The sequence below is a fragment of the Sesamum indicum genome, unplaced genomic scaffold (genome assembly GCF_000512975.1).
Source record: "Sesamum indicum cultivar Zhongzhi No. 13 unplaced genomic scaffold, S_indicum_v1.0 scaffold00124, whole genome shotgun sequence".
NCBI lineage: Eukaryota > Viridiplantae > Streptophyta > Magnoliopsida > Lamiales > Pedaliaceae > Sesamum > Sesamum indicum.
In genome coordinates this window covers 346629-359914 of record NW_011628051.1, presented here as the reverse complement: position 1 = coordinate 359914, position 13286 = coordinate 346629, and the positions used below count along the sequence as shown (strand labels likewise).

Sequence of the window (13286 nt, the reverse complement as noted above, 5' to 3'; positions counted from 1 at the left end):
GATGTGTGTGTGTTTTTTGTCCTTTCCCTTTTCTTAGTTGTCCTCTCAAATTCTATTAATTCCAAAAATGGGTTAATGTAAAGTATAAAATTAACGTAACTCATATATTTCAAAAAATATTTTATATGTATAAAATGTGCACCCCGTATATTCAAAATTAATGCCTTAATTTATATATTTAAAATCAATTTATAATAGAAAATCGATCGAATACACGACCCCGTCTATTACTAAACAAGAAATCATTAATCTCTTTCAAAGTTATACATCATACTCCGAAAATCAAATTAAAAAAACACAAATGCAAGTACAAAATTACAAATGTAGTCAATAAAATAATTAGATTCCTCCAAAAATTGGTAGGTGTGTATGGGTGAGTAGTGCGTTGTTGATGTGATACATTTTCATCTGGCATTCAAGAATTCCCACTTTATCTAGTTACGGTTACAAAGCAGAATACGACATACATATATTCACTTACACTGTTTCCATTTCTGTACAAAGTTTGAAACACAAAGGCTGTCTGTCATTGGGGGGGTGGGGGTCCCTTTGCAGTATACTACTCTTAGCCACTTCGTATGCAGTGCTTCACATCAAAGCTCTCTTTGTTTTTCTTACACAGAATTCCTTGTATTTTTCTTGTTTTTCTGGAGTCCCCACTCTTTTATTGTTTCCACATTGTATGGCTCAAGTGTGATGTTGCCACTTTCCTCAATCTTTTCGCTCCCAGTGCCCTCTGTACTTTTAGAATTTCTTTTTATTCAAATCAAATTTAATTAATTCGTATAACAAATTTAATATACTTGTTATGCGATTAATCATTTTCTTTGAACTGTATATCAATCATATGAAAGTATATTATACTTGCCTGTTATTGATTCATATTTGGCTAAACTCAATCCGAGTTAAATTTTTTCATGTTGGATATGTATGTATGTATTTTTATATATATACATAGTGGGGTGTTTAGGTCACTCTCTTTATGCATGTTGTTACCAACTACTTATATACAAGTCTCTTTAAGATTAATTAATTTAAGGATAAATTACAACAGATTAGATTGAGATTTGCTATAATTATAAATATTCCGTTGTTGTTTGAAAAATTATAAATATCTTCTTGAAATTACAAATATCCGAACAAATACTTCTTCAAAATGAGTTGTCACAAGGGGATATTTGTTAGGGTAGGAAGAAAATTAATCTACCAATAACTTTTTATATGATTCAGTACATTATTCAATATATTTAAATTTAAACACCAATACGATACATTGATACTTCAAAACAACAAATACGTACATTCAAACAAAACAAAAAAATAAAAAATTATTATAAAAGTAGACATATGCCCACATTAATATACGTAAATCCGGGTTTGTTGGTTGGATATATATATGGAGGATGATTGAATATATATATATATATATATATATATGTATATACATTGTGTATTGAATAATGTGTGGAAAGCAGATCTACTGAATTTACCATGGCAGGGGGTGAAAAAGCTTAATTAATGTGATTAGCAAATAAGTTAATTAAAGTGTGGATTGAGCAGGCAGATGACACACGTGTGTAAGGGTATATCGTATTTCTGTACCAAGGTTTGCTCGTGTGGTGTGTGCCCCTCCTGTCCTGTCCTAACTGCACCTTATTTAAATTCACGCACCGTCTTGCCCATATACTTGCATCTTTTTATATTCATTGCTCGCATCTGCCACCTACTTACAAGAAACACAGAGGTTAACTATATTATCCCAAAGGTCAACTCATCATCTTCACCATTAAAATTACCCATAATTAAATTTACATTCCTCATCGATAATTTATTCATATATATCTAATTTTTTTTAATTACAGAAATTGTTATTAACAGTTAAAAAATAAAAATAGTTTATCTAATGATATTAACGTTTCTTGAGGGTATATATGTAATTTTTTAAAACATATAAGTGGTTTGTATAAGTAACGTTCACAATTCTGATGGATAAATAGGGATGGTTTTTTTTTATACATTTTATTAAGTAATAATTTTTATAAATATTTTATTAAGTAATAATTTTTATATTAAATGATATTTATAAAAATTGCACGTATATAAAATATGCTATACATTACTAATTTTGATTAACGACAGCAGTCGTTCTAACATGCTATCAAAGTTAGAACTGGACCAAGAATCTGGTAGAGAATTCTTTGAGAATGGATCAGCCCAATTTTTATTTAATAGGACCCGAGTCAGGCCCAATAATTCATTTTGTGGAAGGGCATAAATTCCCGTTTACTGCACGAGCTCTTCAATATAATCTTTTCCTTTCCTTTCCTGTTTTTTTTTTTTTTTGGGATTTTAAGAATTTCCTTTTAAGATTTACACAAACTTCTTTGGCGCGAAAATTAAATCATCCTCTGTAAAGCAAACTAGGGTTTCGAATTGGGTTCTAGTTTTGGGGGAAATCTGGAAGCGAAGAGTGTCTCTTTCTCTGTGTAGCATTCGAGGCTAGACGAAAAATGGCGAGGAAGCGCGGTTCAAAGAGAAGACGCATGAACCGGGACGAACGTAAAGAAGAAGAGGAGGAAGAAAGTCTGGAAATCCTCCACCTGTAGTCATTTTGGAAGGATAAGTAAAGTGCATGTTTTACGCTTGACTAATTTAATGTATTTATTAGTATACATCTTGTTTTAATACATGTGTTGTATCTTGAGAATTATGAGTTCTACTGTTATTTGTGTTAGTCTATTGTCTTGCAGCTTCTTTTGATTGCTTAATTTGTCTCTCTCAAATTATGAGTAGAGTTCATTAACAGTTCCAATCTTAGTGTAACATTATTCAGCCACTTTTTTTTTTTTTCATAAATTAATGTCTATCATTGGCCCTTCCTATGACAATATATGACTGGTAGTTCATTTTTGGATGTCCAGTTTGTTAGGCATGACAGAAAAAGGAACCAGGTTAGTCATATAGATAGATCGTTTACTAGTTTCCACAAACATTAGAAAAGAAAAGATAATGTTTTAACTCGTAAATTTTGTTTACCCTTTTTCTCCTTTTTACAAAGGAAAGTTCAAATTTTGAGGTCAAGGTGCCTTGGCAGCAAATATCATTATAATTGCTTGTGATGTGGGTAATACTACATCTAGGTATTCATGAAAGTCACTCATGATAACATCTGTAACAAGTGCAATTCATAATGTGTTCTCTTTTTCCTTCCTGTCCACTGGATTTTTCAATCTTGATTGTGAAAGGGGTCTTATTCTGAGCTCTTTCTAGTTGTCAAAGTGTGTTACTCTGCTCTGCTGACATTTTCTGGTGTTCATTATGCATGATATTCATATTTTCCTTCACATCTGTGCTCTCTTTATTCTGATCTTTGGGCCTTAGTGCTATCTTTAATGTTCATGTTTTGCATCACCATGTATATGTTACATGAAATCATCCATCGCATTCCGAGCTACGGTGATTCTTGTTTCTTCATTTTTCCTTTTTCCATTTTTCCCATGGGTATGTGTGTGTGAAGGGGCAGGTATAGCTTAAATGTATTAAATACGGTAGTGGGATGACTTCATTTCCCGCTATTTTTATACTTTGCATCTCCTTTTCCCCGAGAGACAAAGTAAATATTCTAGGACTCCATGCTTGATAGAATGTCCTTATCTTGTCAGCATCTTTACTTTAGAGCAGCTGTGCACACGAAGGATTTACTGTTTGAGATGTTGCAGAAGTTGATAACTTTAAGTTCTTCCATATATGCTGAAATAGTGAACTGAATGAATTGTATTGAATTGAACAACTGGAAACCATTTGGGGTAATCCTTCAGTTGTTTCCTTCTGCTATTTCTGATGGGCATATGGTTGTTCCTTCCTGGAGATATCCAGCTTCTCCGATTTTTGTTTCCTTATCCACTTCGTTCTAGGAAAAACCTGAACAGATAGTAAAGGCTTATAGCATATTTGATGAGCAGGACCTAGTTCCTCAAATGGGGAAATTTCAACTCAAATTGCATTTAGCCGAACTTTGAATCATTTATACGATAAATGCAATACACTTACGGTGTGATTGATATATAAAGTTCAGAAAAAATAACTCATTACTTGATACATGTATTATATAATTGGTTTAGATCCATTCAAATTTGATTTAAGTACAAATTTTTTTCAAAATTCAGAATTCAAAATTGCACGTGCTAGTCAAAGAAATTGAAATATGACAAAATAATTGCTATGCGTGCCCAAAAATGGAATATGTGCTTTCGATCTGGCCTCAAATCAAATGGAGATTCAAAGTATGATTTAACACAAAGTGACCACCAGAATCCCACAACCCCACTACCCAATCTCACTATATATATACACACACACACTCAAAACCTGCCCATCTCAACCAAAACAGCTCCAAGTCTTATACTTCAACTTCAGAACTTTCAATTGTCATGGCCTCTGAAAAGTGCCTCAAGCCTTGTGAGCAAACCAACCCCTGTGCCCAGCCCACAAACTATTACCAAAAGACCACCGCAACTTATGCATGCCATGACAAGCCCAAACCCATTCATCATGAACATTCTCTCACTGGCATAGTGAAGGAGTTGGCCCATTCCGCCACCAAGATTTTCCACCATAATGACCATCACGGACATGCTGCACATAACGGATACTATGCTCAAGGTCAAGGACACACTGCACATAATGGATACTGTGCTCAAGGTCAAGGCCAAGGCCATGGCCATGGACACTCTGCTCACAGTCATGGCCATGGACACTCTGCCCACGGTTACGGGTATAAACATACAGCCAATTACTCGACTGGTGCTGCTCATGGAGGTCTGAACGGATACACTACGAATAACGGAGGGCAAAGCTTGCAAAAGTCACATGAACACAAGAAGCTGATGAAGCAGAGGGAAAAGAAGCTTAGTGGCTGCAGCAGTGAGAATGGAAGCAGCAGCGAGGGCGAGTTCGAGTGCGAGTGCGAGTGCGAGTGCGAGACACTGAAAAAGACGGTAACTTAACCTGTTAATCATCCCTTAACACTGATGCATGCTTTCAAGTACAGCAAGTGTACCTTTTCCTTGTGTTCACTCATTGAATTCACTGTCACTAAGCTAGTTTTGCTACTCTTTTTCATGCAGTACTGAGAGAAGACCGCCTGTCATAATCAAGAGATCCAAGTGCACCACTATATATACTAATAATAAATAAGACAAATGAAGAGAATCTGATTTCTGCATGCAGTGTGTGTAATATTATTAAATAATCCGCAGCTGAGCGCCTGATGATGATCATCATGTACTAAGATACTTTACAGCTTTAGACAGTTGTGGGACCTTATGAACTGTATCTGTATTTACTTCCAAGAACATCCGTACCTATGTTCTATTATGTTTTTAATAAATTTGAAGTGATATATATATACAGCTTGTACTTGTCAATATTATTTGTACTGCATTCTTGTTAACCTAATCAGTCCAAAGATCAGTACATATATAATATCGATCTGTGGATGTTATATGTTGGACGAGACGTGTTGAGATATTATCAAATAATATTAAAATAAATACATTATATATGCGATGTAAAATGCAGATAACGTAAAATACTGCTCATTGTTGTATGTTAAGAAATTTTGAAGTAAAATAGAGAATATTAACTTGAAAACAAATTAAGTATTTTTTTTTTGTATTTTATCATAAAGAGTTCTATAATTTCAGTGGTGACAAATATTTTCTAAAAATTATCACTAACAATAATTGGCGATATAAAAATATGCATAAAATGCCATAAAAAACAATCAATGACATAAACAATAAATATATAATCATCACTGTATATATATTTATGCTGCTAAATATTGATAAATCATCTATCATTATAAAAATCGATATACATTGCTCGCATCTGTCACCTAGTTACAAGAAACACAGATTATAGCTATATTATCCCAAAGGTCAACTCATTATCTTCACCATTAAAATTATCCATAATTAAATTTACATTCCTCATCTATAATTTATTTATATATATATATATCTAATTTTTTTATAATTACACAAATTATTATCAACAATTAAAAAGTAATAATAGTTCATCTAATGATATTAACATTTCTTGAGGGTATATATGTAATTTTCTAAAAAAATAAATGATTTGTGTACATAACATTCACAATTTTGAAGGATATATGTTTAATTTTTTTTCAAATAGCGATGATTTTTATATATTGTATTAAATAATATTTTTTTATAAATAATTTATTTTAAATGATACTTATAAAAAGTGAACATATATAAAGTGTGCCATACATTACTAAATTAGATTAACGACCAGACTAGCAGTCGTTTAACATGCTATCGAAGTTAGAACTGGTCGATAATTCTTTGAGAATGGATCAGCACAATTTGTATTTAATAGACCGGAGTCAGGCCCAATAGTTCTGTTTGGGGAAGGGTTAGGCCCAATAGCAGGCATAAATTCCCTTTTACTGCAAGAGCTCTTCAACAAAATCTTTTCCTTTCCTTTTTTTTTTTTTGTTTTGGGATTTTAAGAATTTCCTTTTAAGATTTACGCAAACTTCTTTGGCGCGAAAGTCAAATCCTCCTCTGTAAAGCAAACTAGGGTTTCGAATTGGATTCTTGTTTTGGGGGAATTCTGGAAGCGAAGAGTGTCTCTTTTCTCTGTGTAGCATTCGAGGCTAGACGAAAAATGGCGAGGAAGCGCGGTTCAAAGAGAAGACGCATGAACCAGGACGAACGTAAAGAAGAAGAGGAGGAAGAACAAACAACAGGTGGAGGAGTGGATGAAGGGAGTGAAAAATCGGTGGAGAAATCAGAAAAGTGTCCGGTGGTCGTTTTTGCTCATGGTGCTGGTGCTCCTTCCTCCTCTGATTTTATGGTTCGGTAGAGTCTTGCTCCTGCCTCTCCTATGTGTATGTTTGTGTGGGGTTAATCGCAATTTAAACCCCAGTCAAATAGATAAAGGGCAAGAAATCCCTGAACGTGAGGGGGAAAAAAGGTTCAACGAAGCACTTTGGACTTTTAAAAGGATGCATTTCACTTGCCTATGCGCCTCACTTGTGTGTGGTGCGACTTGTATTGTGTTTTTACGCAAATAAATAAATAAAAAGAACAGCACTTATGCCCATGTTCTATATGTTGTTGGATCTCGATCATTAGAGATAATGGACTATACATTCCTTATTAAAATTTGGTGCAATTAAGATCTGAAGTCCTTGTTTACAATATAAATCAATGGTGGATATCTGATCTCATTTGAATCTACTGTTGATGCAATTTATATGTATTTGTATAATAATTAAATATATAAAAGTTAAAACATTAAAAAATATTTCTTTGAAAAACTTTTGCTTTCTTCCTCAGCCATGCCGGGGGCTGTCCGCATCCCTCCCCACCACCCACTCTACCCCCTACCTAATAATGGCAATAAAATTAAAATAGTGAGTAAAAAATTAAATTAAAATTTATAATTTTATGATAATTAAAAATTAATATATTTTTACTATTTTATATTTTTAATTATTACTAATAACAAAAATAAATCCAAAATTGTTGGACTAAAAATGGGACATCTGGACCGTTAGTTTGGAAAAAAAAAGTATAAAATTAATTTTTGAAAAATATAAAAGTATGGGTATTTTAGACATTTTGTATCAAAACTCTTGATAAATTTATCTGAGAAGGCTGTGAGCATTTTTTTTAAGGTTTAAGGAGCTTCACTGGTTAATTGCATTGTGTACTCGTGGTTATGTGTTTCTTGATTATAAGGTTTAGAGGTTAGTTTGTGGTTGTTGTTTGAAAGTTAGCTGCACAGTTTCATCATCTCTGCCTTTTGTTATGCTGCTGTGGTTCCCTTTACTATGGTGTATACTACTGTGATGGTATGTTGCTGGAGTTTTAAGTTCATATTGATTCATATACTTGGAAACTTTCAAACATGAATCTGTACAACTTGCTGGCTCTGAATATATTGCCTCAAAAGTTACCAAGGGCACAATATTTAGTGTAGAAAGGGTGCCAGTTTTTACCTGTGTTGTGGTAGGGGATGAGAGGTACGGGTGTTCTGTTCGCATTTCGACATTGGATGTTTCGATTCGTGTTGTTTCTAAAGACTCTAAATATATGAATGGGAGAAGACTTGACCTGTTATGTTTTCTCTAACTTGGAGAATTCTAAAAGAGATTCAGATGACTTGGCAGCACAGCACCTTTCATTACTTCAGTTAGTTATTCAATTGTGACTTGATACTTTGTGCAGATGGAAAGGTATGTTGGCAAAGGCACTAAATGCTGTTGAAATGGTGACTTTTGACTACCCCTGTGAGTACCAATGCACTTATCCTAGTTTATAAAGTAAGATGATTCTCAGGTACTTATTACATATAGTAAGGTGAGATATATGGTATATTTTCAGGATAGTCCGTAAGTTGGAAACTTCACTCGATTATTAGATGAAAATTTGGAGATTTTTGGATGAATTTTCTACTTAACATCAAAGAGCTTATGGATTTCTAAATGAAATATTGGCAGACATTGCTGGAGGGAAGCGAAGGGCTCCTCCAAAGGCTGAAAAATTGGTTGATTTTCACCGTGACGTTGTTCAGAAGACCTTGGCCAAGTACCCTGGTCATCCGCTGATCTTGGCTGGCAAGTCCATGGGATCAAGGTATTTTGCCACATTCTCTTCACTTCTAGAACTTTATGGTCATGTAAAGTCATCACCTTCATAATTAAACATGTTGCTATTTCAATATCCAGGGTCAGTTGTATGGTTGCTGGAGAAAAAGATATCACTGTTTCAGCTGTAGTTTGTTTGGGATACCCACTAAAGGTTTGCTATTTAACTGTCAATTGTCTTACTCTGTGGTTTTCTACCTTTCTGTGAAGCTGTTGCCCTGACAACCTATTAAAGGATCAGGTAACGAATAGTTTCTTGCATGGAAGAATGCCTGATATTTGTTGTTGTTGGTATTATTTTGACATAAATCCATACCATGTGTTTTTCTTTGCACAGTAGCGAGGCTCATAGTTTACCACTTACGAGCATTGTACATTAGGGTTGAGAACTGGTTCTGCACCTAAAGCTTCTCAAATATAATTTCTGGATTCTGTCATTGTGCAGCCTTGTGCTATTGTCATGTGTAAAGCATATCATCTGACTTGATCTTATAATGTTTTAGGGCATGAATGGTGCATTGCGGGATGAAATTCTTCTGCAACTTAAGGTCCCTGTCATGTTTGTGCAGGTTATTATATTATATGTTGTTCACCTGATTGTTATGCCTAATTATATATACTATAGCAACAGCAAGTATCAGGAATTAATTAGCAAGGGACTGACTGGCTAGTCAATACACGTATCACAAATTGATTAATGATTTTATATCACTATACTTTTATGTGTCTCCATTCTTGTATTAAATGCTGTTTGCTTGAAAAATCTGTGTTGATTCTAGTATCTTCCATTGAACTCAATTTGCAAATTATCAGTGTTGACATGCTGTGTTATTCTTGAAGGGTAGCAAAGATGGGCTCTGTCCACTAGCAAAGTTGGAAGCTGTAAGGAAGAAAATGAACTCCATTAATGCATTACATGTGATTGAAGGGGGTGATCACTCTTTCAAAATTGGAAAAAAGCATCTGCAGTCTTCAGGAAACAATCAGGAAGAAGCAGAAGATATAGCTGTTCAGGCCATCGCAAAATTTGTATCAAATATTATGAAGGAGAGGTGACATCTTGCTGCTTAACTGTGTTGACCTTAGATCATCAGTATGTTATTAGTCCTAAGGAACCAGTCTTCTGAAAGCTTTATTTTTGCTCAGTAATGACATTAGTGCACACCATCACAGACTGCTTCTTTCTTTCTGAAGTTTCAGTCACAATGTAAATTAGTCGTGTTATGATACATTCCCGAAGTTCAGAGTAAGTGTGGAGTTATTAAGCAAAGAAAGTCTGGATATCCTCCACCTGTAGTCATTTTGGAAGGATAAGTAAAGTGCATGTTTTACGCTTGACTAATTAATGTATTTATTAGTATACATCTTGTTTTAATACATGTGTTGTATCTTGAGAATTATGAGTTCTACTGTTATTTGTGTTAGTCTATTGTCTTGCAGCTTCTTGTTTTGATTGCTTAATTTGTCTCTCTCAAATTATGAGTAGAGTTCATTAACAGTTCCAATCTTAGTGTAACATTATTCAGCCACTTTTTTTTTCATAAATTAATGTCTATCATTGGCCCTTCCTATGACAATATATGACTGTAGTTCATTTTTGGATGTCCAGTTAGGCATGACAGAAAAAGGAACCAGGTTAGTCATATAGGTCGTTTACTAGTTTCCACAAACATTAGAAAGGAAATCATAATGTTTTAACTCTTAAATTTTGTTTACCCTTTTTCTCCTTTTGACAAAGGAAAGTTCAAATTTTGAGGTCAAGGTGCCTTGGCAGCAAATATCATTATAATTGCTTGTGATGTCGTTAATACTATCTAGGTATTCATGAAAATCACTCATCATAACATCTGTAACAAGTGCAATTAATAACATGTTCACTTTTTCCTTCCTGTCCACTGGATTTGCCAATCTTGATTGTGAAAGGGGTCTTATTCTGAGCTCTTTCTAGTTGTCAAAGTGTGTTGCTGTGCTCTGCCGACATTTTCTGGTGTTCATATGCGTGATATTCATAATTTCCTTCACATCTGTGCTCTCTTTATTTTCATCTTTGGGCGTTAGTGCTATCTTTAATGTTCGTGTTCTGCATCATCATGTATATGTTACATGAAATCATCCATCGCATTCCGAGCTACGGTGATTCTTGTTTCTTCATTTTTCCTTTTGTCCCATGGGTATGTGTATGTGAAGGGGCAGGTATAGCTTAAATGTATTAAATACGGTAGTGGGATGACTTCATTTCCCACTATTTTTATACTTTGCATCCCCTTTTCCCAGAGAGACAAAGTAAATATTCTAGGACTCCATGCTTGATAGAATGTCCTTATCTTGTCAGCATCTTTACTTTAGAGCAGCTGTGCACACGAAGGATTTACTGTTTGAGATGTTACAGAAGTTGATAACTTTAAGTTCTTCCATATATGCTGAAATAGTGAACTGAATGAATTGTATTGAATTGAACAACTGGAAACCATTTGGGGTAATTTTTCAGTTGTTTCCTTTTGCTATTTTTGATGGGCATATGGTTGTTCCTTCCTGGAGATATCCAGCTTCTCCAGTTTTTGTTTCCTTATCCACTTCGTTCTGGGATAAACCTGATCAGATAGTAAAGGCTGATGAGCAGGACCTAGTTCCTCAAATGGGGAAATTTCAACTCAAATTGAATTTAGCCGAACTTCGAATCAATTATATGACAAATGCAATACACTTATGGTGTGATAGATATATAAAGTTCAGAAAAAATAACTCATTACTTGATACGTTTATCATATAATTGGTTTAGATCCATTCAAATTTGATTTAAGTACGAATTTTTTCCAAAATTCAGAATTCAAAATTGCACGTGATAGTCAAAGAAATCGAAATATGACTAAATAATTGCTATGCGTGCCTAAAAATGGAATACGTGCTTTCGATCTGGCCTCAAATCAAAAGGAGATTCAAAGTATGATTTAACACAAAGTGAGCACCAGAATCCCACAACCCCACTACCCAATCTCACTATATATACGCACACACTCAAAACCTGCCCATCTCAACCAAAAGAGCTCCAAGTCTTGTACTTCAACTTCAGAACTTTCAATTGTCATGGCCTCTGAAAAGTGCCTCAAGCCTTGTGAGCAAACCAACCCCTGTGCCCAGCCCACAAACTATTACCAAAAGACCACCGCAACTTATGCATGCCATGACAAGCCCAAACCCATTCATCATGAACACTCTCTCACTGGCATAGTGAAGGAGTTGGCCCATTCCGCCACCAAGATTTTCCACCATGATGACCATCACGGACACGCTGCACATAATGGATACTATGCTCAAGGTCAAGGACACGCTGCACATAATGGATACTGTGCTCAAGGTCAAGGCCAAGGCCATGGCCATGGACACTCTGCTCACAGTCATGGCCATGGACACTCTGCTCACAGTCATGGCCATGGACACTCTGCTCACAGTCATGAGCATGGACACTCTGCTCACAGTCATGAGCATGGACACTCTGCCCACGGTTATGGGTATAAACATACAGCCAATTACTCGACTGGTGCTGCTCATGGAGGTCTGAACGGATACACTACGAATAACGGAGGGCAAAGCTTGCAAAAGTCACATGAACACAAGAAGCTGATGAAGCAGAGGGAAAACAAGCTTAGTGGCTGCAGCAGTGAGAATGGAAGCAGCAGCGAGTGCGAGTTCGAGTGCGAGTGCGAGTTCGAGACACTGAAAAAGACGGTAACTTAACCTGTTAATCATCCCTTAACACTGATGCATGCTTTCAAGTACAGCAAGTGTACCTTTTCCTTGTGTTCACTCATTGAATTCACTGTCACTAAGCTAGTTTTGCTACTCTTTTTCATGCAGTACTGAGAGAAGACCGCCTGTCCTAATCAGGACATCCAAGTGCACCACTATATATACTAATAATAAATAAGACAAATGAAGAGAATCTGATCTCTGCTTGCAGTGTGTGTAATATTATTAAATAATCCGCAGCTCTAATCTAGAGCGTCTGATGATGATCATCATGTACTAAGATACCTTACAGCTTTAGACAGTTGTGGGATCTTATGAACTGTATCTGTATTTACTTCCAAGAACATCCGTACCTATGTTCTATTATGTTTTTAATAATTAGTTTTAAGTGATGTGTATATATATATATATATATATATATATACAGCCTGTACTTGTCAATATTATTTGTCCTGCATTCTTGTTAACGTAATCAGTCCAAAGATCAGTACGTATATAATATCGATCAGTTGATTTTATATGTTGGACGAGGCGTATTGAGATATTATCGAATGATATCAAAATAAATACATTATATATGGGATAAAATATAAGCAATTTCCTTGTGATATTTCAAATGAGTAAATTACCCTCTTATGAAAAAATAAATAGCAATTTACTTCTCTATATTTTTCAAAATACAATAAGTTACCCCTATAATTTTCAAAATGAAGCAATTTATCTCCCTATATAAGGAGGTAATTTGCTTCATATTAAAAAGTACAAGGGGGTAAATTGCTATATTTTTTTCATAGGGAAGTAATATGCTTATTTTCAATATCACAGAGGGGTAAATTGCTATTCACCCATTATATAT

General features: G+C 34.8%; 3 protein-coding genes across 5 annotated transcripts; all 3 read left to right on the top strand.

Moving 5' to 3' along the window:
* The first annotated feature begins 4362 nt into the window (after positions 1-4362).
* LOC105179128 lies at positions 4363-5426 on the top strand. Its single transcript, XM_011102724.2, has 2 exons — positions 4363-4997; positions 5127-5426. Exons 1-2 carry the CDS (start codon positions 4431-4433, stop codon positions 5130-5132), a joined length of 573 nt encoding a protein of 190 aa, XP_011101026.1. The 5' UTR covers positions 4363-4430; the 3' UTR covers positions 5133-5426.
* Positions 5427-6500: 1074 nt separating this feature from the next.
* On the top strand, positions 6501-9933 carry LOC105179127 (KAT8 regulatory NSL complex subunit 3). Of its 3 annotated transcripts, none has more exons than XM_020691232.1 (6): positions 6501-6890; positions 8265-8326; positions 8537-8672; positions 8765-8837; positions 9187-9231; positions 9524-9933. In XM_020691232.1, exons 1-6 carry the CDS (start codon positions 6697-6699, stop codon positions 9737-9739), a joined length of 726 nt encoding a protein of 241 aa, XP_020546891.1. In that variant the 5' UTR covers positions 6501-6696; the 3' UTR covers positions 9740-9933. The 3 variants fall into 3 exon arrangements, with proteins under 3 accessions (XP_020546891.1, XP_020546892.1, XP_011101025.1); XM_011102723.2 differs by having other exon boundaries at positions 6502-6890; positions 9187-9252; XM_020691233.1 differs by lacking the exon at positions 9187-9231.
* Positions 9934-11702: 1769 nt separating this feature from the next.
* On the top strand, positions 11703-12818 carry LOC105179126 (histidine-rich glycoprotein-like). Its single transcript, XM_011102722.2, has 2 exons — positions 11703-12409; positions 12539-12818. Exons 1-2 carry the CDS (start codon positions 11768-11770, stop codon positions 12542-12544), a joined length of 648 nt encoding a protein of 215 aa, XP_011101024.1. The 5' UTR covers positions 11703-11767; the 3' UTR covers positions 12545-12818.
* Positions 12819-13286: the final 468 nt, after the last annotated feature.